Raw genomic sequence first — 24640 nt, forward strand, 5'->3', positions numbered from 1 at the left:
TGTCCCTTATACAAAATATACAATGGACCTTTTAGGCGCACGCTATAATGGAAGACAACTGGACACTGATGGTAACTGAATTCCTCCAGGGTGATGAGACAGAGTAACTCTTGGCAGCAGTAACTGGATTTTAAGAGAAGTCATCATGACAGTATTTTCACGGAAATCTAACAAAAGCGTGACTGTGAAGTATTCTTGCAGCCCCCACTTAGAGATTTTCAAGAGCACTTACCTCATCCAACACTTCACAATTCAATCTCTATGTTAGTGATAAATTACACAAATACTGTAAAAACAATTTTCTTGAAACTTGGTGAAAGGGTGGGTTATGTGTCCAGAAAGAAACCATTAACTTTTGGAGCAGATCCAGGATTTGTTTATTTATTTGTTTATTTATTTATTGCTTTCCTTAACACCATGAGATTCTTGGAATTATTCAACATTTTCATGAAGCTCTCAAAAGAAAAATTAGGCATGTGTAGAGTGCTAATACCTTACATTATCTCTTGAGAATTTCACAGAAATGCTGAAAAAACCCTTATCTTTCAATCTTTACATCACAATAAAAAATTATGTATAAAGTTAAAAATAAACTTTTGCCACAACTTGTCCAGGAGGGACTCCAGTTATAATTTGAGAAGAATATTATTTTTTGAGAAATTAATGGTCTGGACTACTGCAACAAGTCATTGTGTTTCTGTTTAAGGTGTTAACATCTGGAATAACTGTCCTGACAATATCAAAGTATTTGGTACTTTAGTAGGCTTTAAAGGGCTTTACAAGAATTATAAAATTGCTTGTTATAGTTTGAAGACTTAGGTTTATCAGTTTTGTTATTGTTTTCAGGCTTGTGTGTTGTGTGTCATTGTTTGTCTGGTTGTGTTTTTAAATTTTAGTTCACTGATTAATTTTACATGCTTTTTTGGTATTCGTCATAGTGTGTGTGTATGTGTGTATGTATGTATGTATATATATACGAGGTCTGTGAGAAAAGTAATGGACCTTATTATTTTTTTCAAAAACCATATGGATTTGAATCACGTGTGATTACATCAGACATGCTTGAACCCTCGTGGGCATGCGAGAGTTTTTTCACGCCTGTCGGTTACGTCATTCGCCTGTGGGCAGTCTTTGAGTGAGGAGTGGCCCACCCTCTCGTCATTTTTTTCATTGTTTAGGAATGGCTCAGAGACTGCTGCTTTGTTTGATAAAAATTTTTTCAAAACTGTAAGGCACAACTGAGTGGACACCATTCGATAAATTCAGCTGGTTTTCTGTGAAAATTTTAACGGTTGATGAGAGATTTTGGTCTGTTAGTGTCGCTTTAAGGACGGCCCACGGCGCCTGATGGCGATCTGTGCTCCGAGGCGGCAGCGTCTCGCTGTTTCAAGCTGAAAACTTCCACATTTCAGGCTCTGTTGACCCAGTAAGTCATCAGAGAACAGAGACGTTTCAGAAGAGGTCGGCATGAGGAGTTTATTCGGACATTCCACTGTTAAAGGAGATTTTGTAATGAAAGAACGTGCGGGCAGATTCGCATGTCGGGCCGGACCCGACCGCGGGGGGTCGCCACAGGAAAAACACCTCCATTGGAAACCTTAACCAACAAGTTGGAACATGCCCAGCTGTTAAACAATTTCTCAGATACTCACTTGTTGAAAGCCATCAAAAGCCGCCTGAATTTTACAAACGGTTTCCAACACGGAGGTGTTTTTTCTGTCGCGGCGCAGACGGCTTTGCGGCGTCGTCACGGAACCAACGCAGCGAATCTGCCCGCATGTTCTTTCATTACAAAATCTCCTTTAACAGTGGAATGTCTGGGTAAACTCCTAATGCCGACCTCTTCTGAAACTTCTCTGTTCTCTGACGACGACCTGGGTGAACAGAGCCTTAAATTAGGATGTTTTCAGCTCGAAACAGCCAGACGGACGCCACCTCCAACCGCGCCGCGCCGATCCGCTTTGTGGGCTGTCCTTAAAGCGAAAGAAACTCCACAATCTCTCATCAGCCGTTAAACTTTTCACCGAAAACCAGCTGAATTTCTCGAATAGTGTCCACTCGGATATCCCTCACAGGTCCTGAAAAAATTTTGATAAAGCAACGCGCGCCGTCTCCAGCAGCGTCTCAGACAAAGAGATTCCAACGGGCGGGGTGAAGCACTCCTCAGTCTAAGCCTGCCCACAGGCGAATGACATCACCGACACGCATGAAAAAACTCACGCATGCGCACGAGGGTTCAAGCTTGTCTGACGTAAAAACATATGAATCAAATCCATTTATTTTTTGAAAAAAATAAAAAGGACCGCTTTTTTTTATCACAGACCTCGTATATACACATACTCACTCATCTTCAACCGCTGTTTATTCCAGTTAAGGATCACGGGGGGCTGGAGCCTATCCCAGCAGTCATAGAGTGTGAGGCGGGGTACACTCTGGACAGGACGCCAGTCTGTCGCTGTATATATATATATATATATATATATATATATATATATATATATATATATATATATATGTGTGTGTGTGTGTGTGTGTGTGTGTGTGTGTGTGTGTGTGTGTGTATACTAAGCATGGAGGTCACATTTTTTTGTCCTCAATGTTCTCTAGATCTGCTCACCTCATCATCTCTATGCGCTCGATCTTCCCATAACCCATGTCTCTTTCATCAATCCCCTTCATTGTCCACATTTTTTGGTTGATTAGAACCACCGATCTGTGATATATCGCCAATTTCTACCAGATGCCGTTTTCGCCTAGAGAGTACAAATCCGTCCAGCTTCCATGGGAAAAAACATCCGCAGATTCCAAATCTGCCATCACATCTGCACCAGCTATTATTGGGCAATACGGGCCACGTTTTGACACCGAAAATAGCACTCGGGCAAGCCCCCCCCAAATGCATAAAACAGTATAGTTTTGTGAAAGCATTGCTTCTTAATTATTGCAAACAAATGTCAGCATGTTTTTATGACACTTTCTTTCCAGTCTTGCCTTGAATTTCATGCATTCTCATAATTTATTATATAATCTGTCATTCCCATACTTCAGTATACACTAGGTGGCGCTGTAACTGCTGCAAATGTCTTTTATTGCCACCTGGTGTTGTGATAGATAAATAAATTTTATTGACAACTTCATAACATAATCAGAAAAAATTAATTAATTAATTACATTGATTTTAATTCATTATACTACATTAATTAATTAAAAGTTACATCCAGGGGAGGTGATGGTCTAGTGGTTAAGGTGTTGGGTTTGAGACCAGAAGATCCTGGGTTCAAATCCCCGCCTGACTGGAAAATCACTAAGGGCCCTTGGGCAAGGTCTTTAATCCCCTATTGCTCCCGGTGTGTAGTGAGCACCTTGTATGGCAGCACCCTGACATTGGGGTGAATGTGAGGCATTATTGTAAAGCGCTTTGAGCGCTATATAAATGCAGTCCATTTACCATCCATTTTCATTACACTACAGAGTCAGTCATTTCATAATTATTAGGACTTAAAAATGTGTTTAACCTTCTTAAAAAAGGGCACAGTGTGTCTGTTACTTCAAAATGCTTTGAAAGCTTTCTTTTGGAAACTAATATGTTGGCTCAGTATACTGCTGCACACTTTCCGGGTCAGTGATGGGTACTTTGCTAGTGTGTGTGTGTGTATATATATATATATATATATATATATATATATATATATATATATATATATATATATACACAGTAGTGTTCAGAATAATAGTAGTGCTATGTGACTAAAAAGATTAATCCAGATTTTGAGTATATTTCTTATTGTTACATGGGAAACAAGGTACCAGTAGATTCAGTAGATTCTCACAAATCCAACAACACCAAGCATTCATGATATGCACACTCTTAAGCCTATGAAATTGAGCTATTAGTAAAAAAAAAGTAGAAAAGGGGGTGTTCACAATAATAGTAGTGTGGCATTCAGTCAGTGAGTTCGTCAGTTTTGTGGAACAAACAGGTGTGAATCAGGTGTCCCCTATTTAAGGATGAAGCCAGTACCTGTTGAACATGCTTTTCTCTTTGAAAGCCTGAGGAAAATGGGATGATCAAGACGTTGTTCAGAAGAACAGCGTAGTTTGATTGGAGATGGGAAAACTTATACGCAGGTGCAAAAAATTCAAGGCTGTTCATCTACAATGATCTCCAATGCTTTAAAATGGCCAAGAGACACATGTAAGAAAATGGAAAACAACCATCAAAATGGATAGAAGAATCACCAGAATGGCAAAGGCTCACCCACTGATCAGCTCCAGGATGATCAAAGACAGTCTGGAGTTACCTGTAAGTGCTGTGATAGTTAGAAGCCGCCTGTGTGAAACTAATTTATGTGCAAGAATCCCCGGCAAAGTCCCTCTGTTAAATAAAAGACGTGCAGAAGAGGTTACAATTTGCCAAAGAACACATCAACTGGCCTAGAGAGAAATGGAGAAATATTTTGTGGACTGATGAGAGTAAAATTCTTCTTTTTGGGTCCAAGGGCCGCAGACAGTTTGTGAGACGACCCCCAAACTCTGAATTCAAGCCAGAGTTCACAGTGAAGACAGTGAAGCATGGTGGTGCAAGCATCATGATATGGGCATGTTTCTCCTACTATGGTGTTGGGCCTATATATCGCATACCAGGTATCATGGATGAGTTTGGATATGTCAAAATACTTGAAGAGGCCATGTTGCCTTATGCTGAAGAGGACATGCCCTTGAAATGGGTGTTTCAACAAGACAATGACCCCAAGCACACTAGTAAATGTGCAAAATCTTGGTTCCAAGCCAACAAAATTAATGTTTTGGAGTGGCCTGCCCAATCCCCAGACCTAAATCCAATTGAGAACGTGTGGGGTGACATCAGAAAAGCTGTTTCTGAAGCAAAACCAAGAAATGTGAATGAATTGTGGAATGCTGTTAAAGAATCTTGGAGTGGAATAACAGCTGAAAGGTGCCACAAGTTGGTTGAATCCATGCCTTGCAGATGTGAAAAAATCATGAAAAACTGTGGTTATACAACTAAATACTAGTTTAGTGATTCACAGGATTGCTAAAAAAGCAGTTTGAACATAATAGTTTTGAGTTTGTAGCGTCAACAGCAGATGCTACTATTATTGTGTCACCCCCTTTTTTACTTTTTTTTTTTTACTAATAGCCCAGTTTCATAGCCTTAAGAGTGTGCATATCATGAATGATTGGTCTTGTTGGATTTGTGAGAATCTACTGGTACCTTGTTTCCCATGTAACAATAAGAAATATACTCAAAACCTGGATTAATCTTTTTAGTCACATAGCACTACTATTATTCTGAACACTACTGTGTGTGTGTATATATATATATATATATATAGAGAGAGAGAGAGAGAGTTGATTTTTGATTTGTATGTCAAATAAATAAATGCATTTATTCATTCATTAATTCATTCAATGTTAAAGAAAGTGAAAATATTCCTAGATTCATCCATTAAACATGATCTGCTCCACAAGTTAATAGTTTCTCTCTTGGTCTATAACTCACCCTTCCACCAAGTTTCAATCAGTTTAGTAGTTTTTACGTAATCTTGCTAGCAGTCAGACAAACAGCACTAAAAACATTACCTCCTTGGTAGATATAATCATTTGTATTCCTGTAAATTTATACTTTTGTTGATATTTTTACTACAAGTATGTTTTACTGATGCAAGTGTTACAAATAGGGGTAACTAAAACACACCAAATGTCCTCGTCGAGGTGATATTTTGTTTTCTTAAAGCTTTCTGAGATTTAAGTTTCCAATATAAAGGCTGAATTTCAGTGAATGCACTTGTTTTCTGATTTCCTGTAACTGGCTGTGTGCGTAAGGAGTGCAGGCCAGTCCCCTTCCCTTACATTTTGGCTTTTGTCTCGCTCTGAATGGGCTCTTTCTGTTTCTCCTTCAGAGTGGAGGATCTGGGTTTGTCTTTATGTGTGGGGAGGCAGAGTGGCAAACACAAACATCCGGCCTTCAGTGTCCGTCTCTGTCTTTCTGTCTGTTCCAGCTGGGACTGAGACTTGAACTGTGACCCTCTTCCTCAACTCCCATAGCTCTCAGAGGAAGGAAGGAAGAAAGAAAGAGCAATAGAAAGAAAGACATTCAGGTGGTAGCTCATGCCTGAATGTTGCATTTAGTGCTCTTGATCACACACACACACACACACACACACACACACACACACACACACACACACACACACACACACACACACACACACACACACACACACACACACACACACACACACAGTGTTTGAAGTTCTTACAGAGTGCACGTGGAATTTTCCCATGTGAGCTTTTGCATCAATCAGAGGTCACTGGGGTCACCTGAGGATGGGGGAAACTTATCGATCAAAGTAGTAACACAACTTGATAGGGAAGCAAAATCAATCTGGAGATATGCATCTGTAGGTAACCTTTAACTCCTTACTGGACTTTATGAAGAAGTAATCGATGCCATGATCCATCAGTGTGTGGAAAAAGAAACAGGTTGAGATTAAGTACTTTGCTACAACCTGTAACCAAAAAAAAAAAAAAAAAAAAAACAAACAAACAAAAAACACCCCAAAACAAGTATTTCTTGGACACTGCTGTGACTTAAACATGGTAACTCTTTTTAATGAAGGGTGGCCATTCACCGTTAACAAACCCCATGTTTTGTCTGACTCCATGTCCTCGGCTGGTCACACAAAGGAAATGCTCATTTTGTCTGATGACACATCTCAAACAGTCTGCACCAAATTGCTGCTGACATCTTGCCTTGTCAGCATTACTTCCTTTGCTTCTACAGGACCCTGTAGACAAAAGAATCTCTTATTGTGCATCAGGGCAAAAGAAAAGGACTATTCAGACACACACGCACACACACACACACACACACACACACACACACATATACTAAAAGACGCAAATGGTGCAAAGGCGAGATGCTGCAGTGACACCTGTTGTACAGACTGAAGGACTGACATCCTCTCAGAGATAATAAATACCCTGCAAATGACTGAATGCATGCAGGCAGACTCTTCTCTTGCATAATCCAAACTTCACATTTCATCCCAAATGTCACATCTCTAGCAAGGGACTCATAGTGACACTTGCTTTCCGTCTTCATTTTTGGCAATGAGCAGCTATGACGTATGCACCCAGAGAAGAAAAGATGAAAATGACAGTCGGAAAGAAGAGAGGAAAAATGCTGCTATCTTAGGATGTGATAGAGTCGACAAACTGTTAAATCCAATTTGACCTGTGAAATAAAGGAGGATGTGCAGAAGAATGTGGAGGACGAAGGTTGCACAGCAACAGCCGCAGCTTGGTGCAGAATGATATGAGCAGATACATGACATGGGTTTGTCAAATATTTTTTATTTTGTCAAACTAAAAGAAAAAGAAACGATCTTTCAGCAATGGACACTACAAAGGTTATGCCATGATTTTATTTTATTTTTAAAAAAGCTTGATTTGATCAAAATGTACTGCAAAATAACTGCACAGTGACCACAAAGATCCTATTCATTATCTTAAGAAAAGAAAGAAGGAACAGATTAAAGTAAAGTGCTGGCTTGTATTCTAATTTGCCAAAGTTGCAAGAACAATGTACATGTACATTTTCTCTCAAAAAATTTTGAAAGGGTAGTTGTAAAACAGCTAACTGCTCATCTGCAGAGGAATGGTCTATTTGAAGAGTTTCAGTCAGGTTTTAGAATTCATCATAGTACAGAAACAGCATTAGTGAAGTGAAATGATCTTCTTATGGCCTCAGACAGTGGACTCATCTCTGTGCTTGTTCTGTTAGACCTCAGTGCTGCTTTTGATATTGTTGACCATAAAATTTTATTACAGAGATTAGAGCATGCCATAGGTATTAAAGGCACCGCACTGCAGTGGTTTGAATCATATTTATCTAATAGATTACAATTTGTTCATGTAAATGGGGAATCTTCTTCACAGACTAAGGTTAATTATGGAGTTCCACAAGGTTCTGTGCTAGGACCAATTTTATTCACTTTATACATGCTTCCCTTAGGCAGTATTATTAGATGGCATTGTTTAAATTTTCATTGTTACGCAGATGATACCCAGCTTTATCTATCCATGAAGCCAGAGGACACACACCAATTAGCTAAACTGCAGGATTGTCTTACAGACATAAAGACATGGATGACCTCTAATTTCCTGCTTTTAAACTCAGATAAAACTGAAGTTATTGTACTTGGCCCCACAAATCTTAGAAACATGGTGTCTAACCAGATCCTTACTCTGGATGGCATTACCCTGACCTCTAGTAATACTGTGAGAAATCTTGGAGTCATTTTTGATCAGGATATGTCATTCAAAGCGCATATTAAACAAATATGTAGGACTGCTTTTTTGCATTTACGCAATATCTCTAAAATTAGAAAGGTCTTGTCTCAGAGTGATGCTGAAAAACTAATTCATGCATTTATTTCCTCTAGGCTGGACTATTGTAATTCATTATTATCAGGTTGTCCTAAAAGTTCCCTGAAAAGCCTTCAGTTAATTCAAAATGCTGCAGCTAGAGTACTAACGGGGACTAGAAGGAGAGAGCATATCTCACCCATATTGGCCTCTCTTCATTGGCTTCCTGTTAATTCTAGAATAGAATTTAAAATTCTTCTTCTTACTTATAAGGTTTTGAATAATCAGGTCCCATCTTATCTTAGGGACCTCATAGTACCATATCACCCCAATAGAGCGCTTCGCTCTCAGACTGCAGGCTTACTTGTAGTTCCTAGGGTTTGTAAGAGTAGAATGGGAGGCAGAGCCTTCAGCTTTCAGGCTCCTCTCCTGTGGAACCAGCTCCCAATTCAGATCAGGGAGACAGACACCCTCTCTACTTTTAAGATTAGGCTTAAAACTTTCCTTTTTGCTAAAGCTTAAGCAACATGATTCACGAGAGGATGGTAAAAAAAGAAAAGAAAATATAACAGGTGTTGCTACTTACACTGTTGTATAAATAAACTATATTTCATACGGAGTCTTACAGCTGTGCAAGGTGTAGCAACTTACTCCCTCATCTGTCATAAATCCTGTTGTTGTCTGCTGTGTGTGTGTGTGTGTGTGTGTGTGTGTGTGTGTGTGTGTGTGTGTGTGTGTGTGCGCGCATATGCGTTCAGTCTCCCCCCCACCTGATTCCACTCACTGTGCGCGCTGATAGGCATGAACTTTAATATGATATTAGGTTATTGCGAGGGAACGCAATAGAAAAAAAACACAAGACTTTACATGAGATCACTGTTTGCTCTCTCCGGTGTTTGCTCATGGACAGTGCGTGAGGTAATCAGCGCGTAGACGCTTGTAGCGCTGCTTCAACAGCGCGGAACCCTCACGAGTCACGACGGCCGACCAAAATATCAAACAGGTTTGATTTTCATCCGACCATACGATTCCTGATCGGGGGGTGATCGTGAGATGTTAAACGCAGCTCGTTACTCCATGTAGACTGCACGATGCAGGACGCACGATTAAGCTGAAACTCGACGCGATCTAAAAAATTCTGGCACAAGTGAAAAATCAGCTGAAAAAGGGCCAAAACTCGCACAGTGTAAGCCCAGCCTTAGGTGGCTCTGTTGGTGAGGAAACAGTCACCGACAGCTCAAAGGATGACACAGTAACCTTTGCAGAATCAAAGGATACCCTGATTGCAGCCCTTTAGAAGCCAAGTGAGGAGTATCTGGGTTTGCAATTGTCCTGGATCAAGACAGAGCTTATCTCGGCAGTGACAGTCATGTCTCTGGGTCCTTGACCTTTGAGATTGAGAGACCAGTGGGAAGAAGTCACAAAGTCGCTGGACAGGGTAGAGGGTCCTTGGGTACAGCTAAAATGACTTTGTGTCAAGTGAATGTTTATTTAGGGAGACTGGTATAAGAAATTCCACTTGCCTTGTGAGGTGACATCAGCTGTGAAAGTTTGGCCATGTGGCACTTTTTCTTTGGGCATGATCCAGCATGCAAGTGGCTCAATGTTAAGGACCACAACAACTTGAAACGGGCAAAGGGACCCACACATTTCACCTGCATAGATGTTACTTTCAAGAGGTGGGAATGGACCAGTTGTCTCTCTTGGAAGCTGCCATCCAGAACCCAAGGTGCTTCCATAGTATGGTGGATGTGGTGATCATAGTGCATGCTCCCAGACCTGACTTGACCACTCATAAGTCTTCCTGCCAAAGCCCTATTAGTACAGGGAAGAGAAACATAGAAGTAATTATTGTCACGCATTTAAATAAATTGTTAAATAAATTAAGGCTTGTCCGGAAGAACAAAAACTGTCCCTACTTCTTAAGTAGCAATATTCAGCAATATTCTTTCATTGCTTTTACGGTTTGAATATTGTAGTCACATTGAGGAATGACTACAGCATTTTTATTCAATATGTCTGTTGAAATGATAGCATCTAGAAGTTTGCTATCACAGCTAATTTGCAATCAGTATGGAGCTAATCATACTCAAGTTGGTAATGTTACCACTCCAAGTTTAAACTGTCCAATAAGGTCACACATTGGGAAGCAGGATGATACTACTTTACACATTCATAGAACACATTATTTGCTACCATACAAACTGATTTCAACACAGCTAACTTTAGCTCAAATGGCCACTAGCCACTTAATTTTGACTTAAAGATGTGTATTTGTACTATCCATTTTAACACAGTATATGCTTCTATGGTACAGAAATTTACAAACTTGAACATATCACTTCTATGGTAGCCGCATGTAGAGTATTCAGATAGGCCACAATAACTATAGATAGTGGGACATAAGCCCATAAATGGATAATTTATGGAGTGCATTTGTACTGTCCAGTATTAAAATCTAAAATATGAATCTAAAAGATGACAATTGAGAATGATCTGTGTTTTGAATAGTTCATATTTTCGTAGGACAGAATTTTATGAAATATATAAAATGAAAACTGTCACCCTGAGAGTGGCCAGTATCTTGCCAAAAGGTGAACAAAAAGACTACCACATGGAATGACCGCCATGAAAACGGACTGACGGGCAAGGGAATATAGTATATTCATGCCAAATTTTGAGGCAAAAAAGCACAAATTATGGCCAGCAAAGCCTTTTCTGGTGATTTTGGTGTTTGACCTTCCTGTGACCTTGACCTTTAACATTGAACCTTTTGTGTGCTGAAAGGTATGTCCATAGAACTGCTACATGTGATTATACAAGAGTCTGGAATGATGATTTACACACTTTGTCACACCTTTAAAAATCAAAATTTTTCAAGTATTTATTTAATGATGACATCATCAAATGACAGCACAAATTACAACCTTTGCTATCTTCTGAATCCCCTCATCATGCCCTTTAATTTGATGTATAACATGACATGTTTTGCTGCAATCTGAAGTTTTACCTTATTTAGGTGACATTTGACCTCAAGCGAAACCCTGAAGGTCAAGGTCAACCATTTATCCCAGGTAATGGCTTATGGACAAGGTGTGTCACTATGTTCATGCCAAATTTGGAGGTACAATTTCCAAAATTGCAAGTAGGAAAGTTGTTTCGTTGAATTTCATGTGTGATCTTGTTGTGACCTTGACCTTTGACATTGATTCTTTTGTCTTATGAAAGGTACCTTGCTTGGGCTGTGATATGTGAAGTTGCAAAAGTCTGTGATGTAAACTGTGTGCTGCACAGCTAGTTAATGAAACCCTTAAAAATCCAAATTTTGCATGTTTTTGCATGATGACATCAACAAATGATGTCATAACTTAAAACCTTTGCTATCTTCTGGATCAACTCATCACATCCTTTAATTTGATGTATTACACGACATGTTTTGCTGTAATCTGAAGTTTGACCTTATTTAGGTGACCTTTGACCTCAAGTGAAAACCTGAAGGTCAAGGTCAATCGCTTATCCCAGGTAATGCTTATCACTATGTTCATGCCAAATTTGGAGGCAAAATTTCAAAAATTGCGAGCAGGGAACTCGTGTAGTTGAATTCAGTGTTCGGCCTTGCTATGACCTTGACCTTTGACGTTCAGCTTGACCCTTTTGTGTGCTGAAAGCTATCTTGCTAGGGCTGCTATATGTGAAGTTGCAAAAGTCTGTGATGTAAACTGTGTGCTGCACAGCGAGTTAATGAAACCCTTAAAAATCAACATTTTGCATGTTTTTACGTTTTGCTGAAATCTAAAGTTTGACCTTATTTAGGTGACCTCAAGCGGAACCCTGAAGGTCAAGGTCAATCACTTATCCCAGGTAATGGCTTACGGGCAAGGCCTCCAAATTTGGAGACCAAATTTTAAAAATTGCGAAAAGGAAAGTTGTTTCGTTGAATTTTGTGTTTGACCTTGCTGTGACCTTGACCTTTGACCCTGAGCTTGACCCTTTTGGGTTCTGAAAGGTATCTTGCCAGGACTGCTATGTGTGAAGTTGCAAGAGTCTGTGATTTAAACTGTGTGCTGCACAGCAAGTTAAAGGTGAAAAAGGCAATGATTACAAACAAACAAAAAACAAACATAAAAAAATCAAACATACGAGGTCTGTTAGAAAAGTATCCGACTTTATTTTTTGCAAAAACGGAACAACTGGAGCAGCGCGACTGCATCAAATTTTGCCAGAAACTGGGTGACAGCCAGGTGGAAACCATTTGGATTATTCAGACGGCTTTTGCTGGCTTTTCAGTCGTGTGACTATCCGAGAAGAGGTGGGCATCAGTTTTCGGAGACCAGCATGTCCTGTGAGACTTCAACACGAAGGCGCTTTTGCTGCTCCATCAGCTTAGTGCCGAAGCCATCAGCATGAATTTCGCTGCAACTATTTTCACGGCCAAATCTTCTGTCACAGTGGAATGTGCTGAAAAAGTGCTGATGTCCACCTCTTCCGCAATTTCTCGGATAGTCACACGATGGTCCTGCATCACCACAGCGTTCACTTTGGAAATGATCCGGTCATTTCAGCATGTTGATGGCCGACCGGAGCGCAGCGCGCTCTCCACCGTTGTGCGGACGTCTTTAAACCGGTTGTACCGCTCCTTAATCTGTGTGATGCCCATAGCATCGTCACCGAAAGCCGTCTGAATAATCCGAATAGTTTCCACCTGGCTGTCGCCCAGTTTCTGGCAAAATTTGATTCAGTCGCGCTGCTCCAGTCGGTCCGCCATTTCCTTGCAAAGAAACTCCGACAAGAGACTACACCCATCCTCACACAAAGGCTGCTTACAAGCAAATGACACAATCGACAGGCATGAAAAAATTCACGCATGCGCACGAAGGTTCAAGATTGGCTCATGCAAGCACACGTGATTCGAATCCATCAGGTTTTTGCAAAAAATAAAAAGGTCCGATACTTTTCTAACAGACCTCGTACATACTGAATAACATAGCTTGCAAAACTTAATTTTGGCAAGATAATAATCTAACACTGCCATTCGTGGATGTTGTCTATGTCCCTTCTTGGTTGTCAATCTGTGGTGCCTATGGGAACAAGAATGTAACATTAAGAAGCATATTTCCACAAAAGGTAAATTAGAGGCAGGTGACACACAGTGACATACGCAGTCATCCAGAGAAACGACAAGCGGGCTCCTGCAGTCTTTTCAACTTTTTACTTGGAAATTATATATAAACTAAAGCACAATACTGCAACTAACATTTCAGATCCATAATTCCAAGCACATGATGTGGTGTCAAAACAGCTATTTCCAACTCTTCCCTTTCCAGTGTCAGTTTGCATGGATTTTCTGTTTCTGTTTTCAGCCCATGGGTAATCCCAGGTTGGATCTATGCCCATATACTGGATTCCCATAAGTGCTGTCAGTCTTTTCAACTCTACCCCTTTGAGTTGTCCTCTGTGTCCCTGTCCTTAAAAGCTGTCTGCTGCTCTGATCCCGGCTCCAACAGAGTCCTGGTGCCCAAGAGGCAGCCTGTCAAACAGGGGCCGATCAGAGCTGCAGTGACAGGCGCGCAACCTACCGTCACCGCAGACACGTGCCCGGTCAGGACACATGGGAACAAACTGTGCTGATGCAGCATTCAAAATTACACAACCTGTACGTGGATTTAGTTTGCATAACTTTTTTCAGTAACAACTTTCTCCTAACCGCAGCTCGTGCTTTTCATGAGAACGTTAAGGAGTGGACGTACCACAGGGACCACACTGGAATCCTCTCGTGAGCTGATGCGTTTCTCGTCTTTACTGATGTATATATAGAACTGCAGATTACAAAGCAGATCAGATAATCTTCACATTATTCTTCAGACAAGGCCTGACAGGCTTATCCAGTTAGTTCAGTCCCAGTCTGCAGGGCGTGAAGTAATGTTATCAAAAGAATGCTTGTTGATTTAAGAGAATTAATTTTCATTAATAAATTAGATTTTTTTTATGGGGGAAAATGCCTTTTTATTTATTTATTTTTGCAATATATCAAAGATCCTCATGTCACCCATTTTTGAGTGAGACTAAACACCGACAGGAGCTGGTGGGAGCTGATAGGAGGCCTAGAATCAATAGTCGTACAATGTACATGTATTCTGCTGTAAAAAAGCTTTTGGTGTCGCTAGCATACAAAATCTACAAAATTTTCAGATAGATCTTTGAGTATACAGTGGTGTGAAAAAGTGTTTGCCCTCTTGAGCTTTTACATGTTAGAAATTTTTTAAGACATCAACAAACAAAACAAAAAATTCAGGCTTTGTATATTAAAATTTCTAAAATTACACTTTTTAAACTCACAGTGAAAAGAAATAGTGCAGCAGATAAGAGAATATTTAGAGCGGAATCCTGCAAATGGTGATAAAATCATCAAATTCGGTAGAAATACTCCTCAGACAATCCTCTTTTGAAAAAAACCGATTGGCCACTTGAATTTTCAGTTGGTGTTCAGGTAGAGGTCAATTGAAGAATTACACAGGAGTCAAAATTAAAAGATGCTCCCATCATATTGAAACCTATGCCACATTACTTGCCTGATCATAAAGATTCCAAAAAGGCATGGTTTGGACGGTCTGTAACTGAATTCTATGGAGTTATGGGATAAAAACAGCAAGAATGGTGACAAAGGTCAGTGTCGGTTTGTACAGGGGTCAAAAGTTAAAGTTGCTCCAATTTTGGTAAAAAGTGATGCAAATTACTAAAAGGAATAGTTTGGACCATGTATCATCCTTACTTATCACGTTACGGGGTAACATATGTCACATGTCATAGAATCCAATAGACGTAGACCTTGATTGACCTTTACTTTGGAGACCAAGCATTCAGCACTGTCAAAACTATCCCATTTATTAATCCTATTAGCTCAACCAATTAATTTCTCCTGCATGTACAAGCAGGAGAAATATTCAGCTCAAATACTGATTTATAAATCAGTACATTGCATTTCAAATGATTTCATATTAGAATTATAAAATGAGTAATTAAAAAATCAGTTTGTTTTTTTCAAAGGAATAAAATGCAGCACTGTTACAATTTGCCTCACTTGTACTTCAGCTGTGCATCAAAATTATCTAAATCTAACATTCAAATAAATTGTGGACCTCTTTCTCCTGGAAAGGATACTACATCTTGTTATGTACCTGACCATAAAAAAAAAAAAAAACTTCATATGCAGTCTTTATCAGAAAGATTACAATCTGAAATTAAAAAATGTTATGATGGTCCTTAAGTCACTTGACTTTTAACATTAATTTAATTTTGGATCTATATTTATGCTTGATTGACTTTTTACTTATACAGTAATACATAAGGGGTAGTACCCATAATTATTTGGCATTTATCTGAAAATCAGTTATGTGGGAAAGATACAAATTTAGAGTAAAGCTTTCACACAAGCTGATTAAGAGGGGCATTAATGGTAAACTAGTGAAGCTCGTACCAATCTGGGACTCAAAAGCCACTTTTAAAAAAGCAATTTACAACAGTAAGGGCCCCTTCACACATAGCCGACTAGCACACGAAGGAGGAATTGCATGCCAGTCATGAAAACTTGCAGCCGCCTCAAACGCCTTGTACACCTTTCACTACAACTACTCATGCACACCAGTAGCCAAAAGACAGAGCGTGCCCTGTGAGAGCCCATTCAATCCATCTCGTGGCAGGTATCGGCCAAATTCCAGGTGACACACATGAACATCCAACACCATTCACTGGACACTTAGAAAATGTTTGGCCGTTCGCGCTGTCAGCACGAAAATAGTGAGCACACGATCACTTTCAAGCTGGATGTGAAATCTGTGTAAGTGCACCCACAACTGTGGAGTTGCCAAGCAACACACGTGGCGTGCCAGAGTATCGGCTCCCCCCACAACACGTGCCGTGCGTGTGTATCTCACGTGTGTTGCAGTCCCCCACTCCCCCCAACACGTGAGGCATGTGTGTTTCGCGCGCCCCCCATCCGCAGCATGAACTACTGATATGTATGTACAGATGAGGAGCAGCCAGCCATGTCTGAGCGCACACAGCACAGTGAGCCACCTCCCAGCTGATCGCTGACCAGAGACTCACTGACAGCTGCAAATGACGGCTCAGTGCACACGACCTGTCACATTAAAAACACAGAGGCCACAACAAGGACAGGTATATTAAGAAGTACTACACTCACTACATACACAATTACATAACAAATAACAAAAACAAATGATCACACAACACAGAAACAGAGTGACATGTTGGTGTGCACGCTGAACTGACAGGGAGCATGGCTGCCAACAGTAGCAGCTGTTGAGATCTCTGGTTCTGGACGTCACGGCTGGAGAACACGTACCATGTTTTGAAGGACATGACCTAACAACTGTTCACTGTGATGCGTGTCTTCTTGCTGTCCACACGTGAACATACATAAAGACATATATCGCTGTTGCGATGGGCTGCAGTGAGTGAGCGCACGGTGTGCACATTGACAGGCTGTCTCAGGTGAAATGGATCGTCAGATCATAACATGCAGCGGGCGATCTGAATGTCACGTCACCCACATGAGCTCTGTTCCACATGACGCGGTGTCTGTTCTGTGGCACGCCGCCCACAGGACATGCATGTCGGGCCTGATGCTCGCGGGGCCGGCTTGATATGCCAGACCAGCAGATGTGGACATGATCAAAGCGCACTACTTCATTCATGTCATGTTCTGACTATACGAGGTCTGTTAGAAAACTATCCGACCTTTTTATTTTTTGCAAAAACCACATGGATTTGAATCACGTGTGATTGCATCAGCCAAGCTTGAACCTTCGTGTGCATGCGTGAGTTTTTTCACGCCTGTCGTTTGCGTCATTCGCCTCTGAGCAGGCTTTGTGTGAGCAGTGGTCCAGCCCCCTCGTCGGATTTTTATTGCGAGTAAAATGTCTGAATGATTTGGAGTTTTGCTGCATCAAATTTTTCCAGAAACTGTGAGAAACAGCCAGGTGGACACCATTCAGAAAATTCAGATGGCTTTCAGGGACGATTTTATGGGGATCACACAGATTAAGGAGTGTTACAGCCAGTTTAAAGACTGCCCATAGCGGCTGAGAGCACGCTGCGCTCCGAGTGGCGATTGACAGGCTGAAACGACCAGTTCATTTCCAAAGTGAAGGCTGTGTTGATCCAGGATGTCGTCTGACTACCAGAGAAATTGCAGAAGACATGGACATCAGCACTTTTTTGGCAGATTGAGACAGACGTGCGGAGGAATTTGCGCGTCAGGACAGAGCTGCACGGCGCAAAACAACGCCGTGATGAAGCATCACAGGACATGTTCTGGCATGTCCAGCTCATCCACAATTTCTCGGATAGTCACACGAGTAAAAGGCCACCGAAAGTCATCTGAAAGCCATCTGAAAGCCGTTCCTGTGAGACCAACACGGAGGTGCTTTTGTCCCGCGCCATTCGCGGCTCTGTGGCGCATTCCTCCGCTCCTCTTTCCATGACAAAAACTCCTGTAACAGTGGAATGTGCCGAAAAAGTGCTGATGTCCACGTCTTCTGCCATTTCTGTGGTAGTCAGACGACGTCCCGGATCAATACAGCCTTCACTTTGGAAATGATCTGGTCGTTTCAGCCTGTCGATTGCTGCTCGGAGTGTGGCGCGCTCTCAGCCGCTGTGGGCGGTCTTTAAACCGACTGTAACACTCCTTAATCTGTGTGATCCCCATAAAATCATCCCTGAAAGCCAACTGAATTTTCCGAATGGTGTCCACCTGGCTGTCTCTCACAGTTTCTGGAAAAATTTGATGCAGCAAAGCTCCAAATCGTTCAGACATTTTACTCGCAATAAAAAATCCGACAAGGGGGGTGGACCACTGCTCACACAAAGCCTGCTCAGAGGCGAATGACGCAACCGACAGGCGTGAAAAAACTCGAAGGTTCAAGCTTGGCTGATGCAATCACACGTGATTCAAATCCATATGGTTTTTGCAAAAAATAAAAAGGTTGGATAGTTTTCTAACAGACCTCGTATGTCTGTGACCATGGGTCATCTACAGAGGAACTGATGATTCATACTTGTATTGTCCGCTTGATAAGAGGTATTCAATAAAATGTGGTGTGTTTTTATGGTGTGTGGTTTTATTTTGATTCAGCAGAGGCAAGATGTGGTGCAACACATTCCAGCTGTTTTTTTTCTCCATGACAGTAGCACGATGTGGTGAAGCACGTTCCAGCTGCTCTCACTGTGTTCGTGCAGGCGCACAAATGTGCACAAAACCACCACTGGTGTGTCGTGCATGCCTGTGCAACTGTGCGTCCCTCACAACAGCAGATGGAATGTTTTGTGGTTCCCCGTTTTGCGTTTGGGTAGCGGATTTTCTTCCAGTTTCTGCATCTTTTGTGTTTTGTGTGAGGGGGCCTTAATAAAGGATACTTTGGACTGTCTACATGGAGAATGTTGATTTCCATGGGAATTTAAGTGCTATTCATACATAATATTTTTTAACCAGGTTACTCCTATTGAGATCGAGAGCTCTTTGCAAGGGAGACATGGACAGTTATAAAGTTTCCAATCCTGCATGTCTTTAAATGTGGAAGGAAACCAGAGCCCACGAAGGAAACCCCCGCAAACACAGGGAGAACATGCAAACTCCACACAGAAAGGCCACAGGTCGGAATCGATCCCATGACCTTCTTGCTGTGAGGCAATAGTGCTAACCATTAAGCCACCACACTGCCCAAATTTAAAGGAATTAGGCTTCCTCTCGGCTCCTGTCGGTGTTTAGTCTCACCGTCCATTTTTTCTGATAAAGTTTTGCTTTTGAGATGTTGAGAACAGTCGAGACTGTTTGTGCTGTTCACACGGTTACTGATACAGTAGTGTTCAGAATAATAGTAGTGCTATGTGACTGAAAAGATTAATCCAGCTTTTCAGTATATTTCTCATTGTTACGTGGGAAACAAGGTACCAGTAGATTCAGTAAATTCTCACAAATCAAACAAGACCAAGCATTCATGATATTCACACTCTTAAGGCTATGAAATTGGGCTATTAGTAACAAAAAAAAAAAAAGTAGAAAAGGGGGTGTTCACAAGAATAGTAGCATCTGCTGTTGACGCTACAAACTCATAACTATTATGTTCAAACTGCTTTTTTAGCAATCCTGTGAATCACTAAACTAGTATTTGTATAACCACAGTTTTTCATGATTTCTTCACATCTGCGAGGCATTAATTTTGTTGGTTTGGAACCAAGATTTTGCTGGTTTACTAGTATGCTTGGGGTCATTGTCTTGTTGAAACACCCTTTTCAAGGGAATGTCCTCTTCAGCATAAGGCAACATGACCTCTTCAAGTATTTTGACATATCCAAACTGATCCATGATACCTGGTATGCGATATATAGGCCCAACACCATAGTAGGAGAAACATGCCCATATCATGATGCTTGCACCACCATGCTTCACTGTCTTCACTGTGAACTGTGGCTTGAATTCAGAGTTTGGGGTTTGTCTCACAAACTGTCCGCGGCCCTTGGACCCAAAAAGAACAATTTTAGTCTCATCAGTCCACAGAATATTCCTCCATTTCTCTTTAGGCCAGTTGATGTGTTCTTTGGCAAATTGTAACCTCTTCTGCACGTCTTTTATTTAACAGAGGGACTTTGCGGGGGATTCTTGCATATAAATTAGCTTCATACAGGCATCTTCTGTCATAGCACTTACAGGTAACTCCAGACTGTCTTTGATCATCCTGGAGCTGATCAATGGGTGAGCCTTTGCCATTCTGGTTATTCTTCGATCCATTTTGATGGTTGTTTTCTGTTTTCTTCCACGCGTCTCTGGTTTTTTTGTCCATTTTAAAGCATTGGAGATCATAGTAGATGAACAGCCTATAAGTTCTTGCACCTGCGTATAAGTTTTCCCCTCTCCAATCAACTTTTTAATCAAACTACGCTGTTCTTCTGAACAATGTCTTGAATGTCCCATTTTCCTCAGGCTTTCAAAGAGAAAAGCATGTTCAACAGGTGCTGGCTTCATCCTTAAATAGGGGACACCTGATTCACACCTGTTTGTTCCACAAAATTGACAAACCCACTGACTGAATGCCACACTACTATTATTGTGAACACCCCCTTTTATACTTTTTTTTTTTTTTTTTTTACTAATAGCCCAATTTCATAGCATTAAGAGTGTGCATATCATGAATGCTTGGTCTTGTTGGATTTGTGAGAATCTACTGAATCTACTGGTACCTTGTTTCCCATGTAACAATAAGAAATATACTCAAAACCTGGATTAATCTTTTTAGTCACACAGCACTACTATTATTCTGAACACTACTGTACATCAATGGAAATGTACATATTAACACAAAAGACATCAGCATCGTTCTTCAGTTATCCAACCATCAATAATCTTCTCCATTTCGCTCCCTAACTTTGAAAGACTCATGGACATTTTCCCATCAGTCTGCGTTTAAGTGCTGCTTCACGCTCGGCCCCAGCTGGTGATATTTACAGAACACCAATTTACTCAGATCAGTAGGATCCTCCTAACTCCTGTGCACTCACACTCTGCTGCACACAATCTCTGGATCTGTCCTAATTCTGTAAATGTACAGGTCATGTCACTGTGGTTATTCGGACATACTGTTTAAAGTTTAAACAGCATCATGATGGAAACCAATTAATTACTAGTTTGATTTCTCAGCAGGAACTGTGAGGAAAGAAATGAGGTTTAAATTATTACATTATCAACTGCATACAACTATGTGCAAAAGACTGAAGCACTTGAGTGTTTCAGTATAAGTGTGATTTTTTTCTTTTTCTTTATTAGTATGACAAAATTTGACATTTCAAATTCAAATCAAAATTTTCAAATTAAAACAAAATATTGGCACGAATATAAGAAAATCTGGATTATAAAACCTCCAACCCGTTTCAAGACAGTTTTGAAAAATAAATAAATAAATCAAACCACTTTTTGAAGAGCAAATCATGTTTAGAAGAAGAAATGTATATTTTTTTTAAACAACCAGAGGGTCACTTGTGTCATGGGCATATAGCGGCCCTACTGCTGCTGGCACTTTTTAAAAATTAGTGTGTTAAAGGAAGCAATGTACATTTTCAAGATGAAATCTTTTTTTTAGGTTTACAGTGACTACATGACAAATGCTATAAAAGATAATCAGTGAATCATGAACTGATCAACATGTTCCTGTGAAACCATGAGATAGATTATTCACTTTTTAAAACTAGACTTATTTTGTTGAGCCTTTTATATTTAGCACCCTACCATTTTTGATATTTAGAAGCTTTTCATTAATTTTTCATCATCTTTGCTGAATGAACATTTTTGTGACTGTGCCTCAGATTCTGTCGTTTTATTAACTGCGGCACAGGTGTGATTGACTTGTTGCTGTCAGGACTCGGGGATATGTACTGCATGCAGCCCTTTTACATCTCATTTATGGCTCAATGCTGCCCCCTGGTGGCCAGCAAAATTTTACCTCCGGATTAAACTGTCACGTCATTATTTCCATACATTACTGGGTGATTCTTAGACTACGGGCACTTATGTCCTTTGATCATATTGTATGAAAAAAATGAAAAAGGGGAAATTTCACACTTTTATAGTTATCTTTACAATGAAAGTGTGTTAAGAAATTTGTTCTAGTAGTCTATGATGACTTTTTCACCTTTTTTCAGCATCATTATATGCAAATATTGCCATTTTGTGCTTGTCCACACCCAGACTTTTGATCTTCAATGATAAAAATGAATGGTAAAGAAATGTTTTTTCTAATGTTTTAAAATATCTCAATAAAATATCAGTAAAATAATCAAAACATAATTGGGGTATTCAATGTCATACAACTGTTGTGATTTTTTTAAAACAAAACGTAGTTGTCCCACACTATTGCCGTAATTTCCACCACAACACTGTAATGTCCCTTTAAACAGTTTGTATGAAAGATTGTTTGGGTAGTTTCTATGGAGATAAACAGTGACATCAGAGCACATGTATATAGCGCCAAATCACAAACAGTTGCCCCAAGGCGCTTTATATTGTAAGACAATGGTGTGGTGGAAATTACATTTACAAGGCCAATAGTGCCCGTAGTTAAAGAATCACGCTACTGTGGTTTCACCTCAACTGAACTTTCCGCCTCGCTTTTGCGTCTCTCCAGCTGAGACGGAGCGAGGTCAGAAGGTCACCGATGTGGATGCGGCGCAGCAACTCAAACTGAGAGACAGACAGCGCTTCTTTGAGGAGGTCTTCCAGCATGATGTGGATGTATACCTCTCATCCGCACATCTTTGTATCAGAGACTACAAGAGACGTGAGTATGAAACCCAGACACGTGCACACACAACACACATCTTATAATTCGTCTCTGCTTCCAGCTCCTCTCAGCAGCATCTCATCCATGGAGGTGAATGTGGACATGTTGGACCAGATGGAGCTGTTTGACATATCTGATCAGGAGGCCTTGGATGTCTTCTTCAGCGCTGGAGGAGATGAGAGCGTGCTGCCCTTCCCGCTGCCAGGTGTGAAACGCAACAAAAGTATGCTCACTTTTTAAAAACTAGAATCAGAATCGAATTTGTTGCCAAGGAAGTAAGGACTTTGATCTTGCGTTGTTGGTGCATAAACATCAATAAAAAAGAAAAAACACTTCTATAAGAAGTAAGAGTCAAATAAGCAAAACTATGGTAACTAATGTGCAAATCTGCCCTTAACCTCATTTCTGTTTGACTCTCCGTCCAAGGAAACCACGAGGAAGTAGTCACAAATGGACTCTTTCGACATGTCCTTGAAAGTCTCGATGCCAAGTCCCGCCTATCATCCACATCAAATTCATCCTCCGACAGCCAGACCACCAATGCCAGCGGAGGAGACACGCTGTCAGACGAAGAAACACAAAGCAGCACAGGCCTGGGGAGAGCTCCATCCCCACAGATAGAGAAAAACTGAAGACTCTCCTTCGGACTCCGCCAAGGCTCATACAAGAGCCAACTTCAACTGAAAACAGCCTTTTTGCACACGACTGGCACGAGCTGTAGGTTGAGTAATTATTGAAGTGGTGACAATTGTAAATATGGACAATTCCTTCTTAGGTCTTCACCATCTTTATGTATTTTGCCATGTCATATTTGGCAGGACCTGCTGCAAATGATGGCTGATGGATTTACAACTAAGAGACTACCCATTACAATAACAATTAGTCTTTCAATGGCATATAATGAACTAAATTTAGGAATAAAGCCAATTTTGAAAGGGGCATAATTTTAGCCCAAATGTTTATCCAACTAATCATGAAGTTAAAGCTACCTTATTTGTTGGTTGCCTTTTGGATGTTAGTTTTTACACAAACATGAAGATCTTGATGTGACACTTCCTTCTGTACTGCAGCAGATTAATGAATCAGAAATCAATTAAACTCAGTTTAATTTCACTGAGTGTAGTTACATTACAGGCATTGTAAATAGTTTCAGTGACTAGCAATAACTTAATTGTTCCATTTGTCATTAGACAATTAAGATCCACTCTGCCTTTTAAAACCCCCATCATAGCTGCATTAGTATTGAGTTTGTAATTTCACCAAGTATATTCACCAACATTCTGGAAGACTTGGGCCTTAAAGTTCAAACTGGATTCCATCTATGAGGTTACAAACCAAGTAGTCTCACCTCACTGAAAGTTCACTTTTCAAAAGTTAAAGCTAGGGTAGGTACCTGTTCAGAAACACTTATATTGGGTGAAATGGCCCGTCTATCCTAGCAGTAGTTAATACATTATGTATTCAGAAAAGGAAAAAAAAAACGTCTGTAGCAGCTGTAGGATCGATAAAACTCCAACCAATATAAGCCCCACGGTCCGTTCTCAAAAAAAAAAAACCAATCAGATGCCTTCATGTCTAGTTCTTCCTGCTCACATCACCAGGCTCAATGCCGCCCTCTGTCCCTTCCTCTGCACATGCAGACTCATCTCATTTCACTGAAGAAGCTTGGTACAATGGCAGAGGGAATATAGCCAAAACTACCACTTCCACTGGATTGTGCCATGCCAGATTAATCATTTTCTCTGGAAATTGGCCATTGAAAACAGCTGTAATCACTTCCTGAAATTACACAGGAATGCTCCAGCTGTTCATGCGCACGCACCTAGTAAGCTGCAGAAAGCATTTTGAGCCATCTACAAAGGTAATTATTTGTCATGTTAACCTTGTCATGGCTTGGTAAA

General features: G+C 40.5%; 1 protein-coding gene across 1 annotated transcript in view; it reads left to right on the top strand.

The window, feature by feature from the left end:
• LOC117507378 (dysbindin-like) overlaps positions 1–23380 on the top strand; it is a 52409-nt gene extending 29029 nt beyond the window's left edge. The window contains exons 2-4 of the mRNA XM_034167228.1: positions 22584–22736; positions 22801–22944; positions 23160–23380. Of these exons, the coding sequence (XP_034023119.1) occupies positions 22584–22736; positions 22801–22944; positions 23160–23371 (509 nt within the window). The 3' untranslated portion in view covers positions 23372–23380. The remainder of the gene's footprint in view (positions 1–22583; positions 22737–22800; positions 22945–23159) is intronic.
• Positions 23381–24640: the final 1260 nt, after the last annotated feature.

This window comes from Thalassophryne amazonica, chromosome 3 (assembly GCF_902500255.1).
Source record: "Thalassophryne amazonica chromosome 3, fThaAma1.1, whole genome shotgun sequence".
NCBI lineage: Eukaryota > Metazoa > Chordata > Actinopteri > Batrachoidiformes > Batrachoididae > Thalassophryne > Thalassophryne amazonica.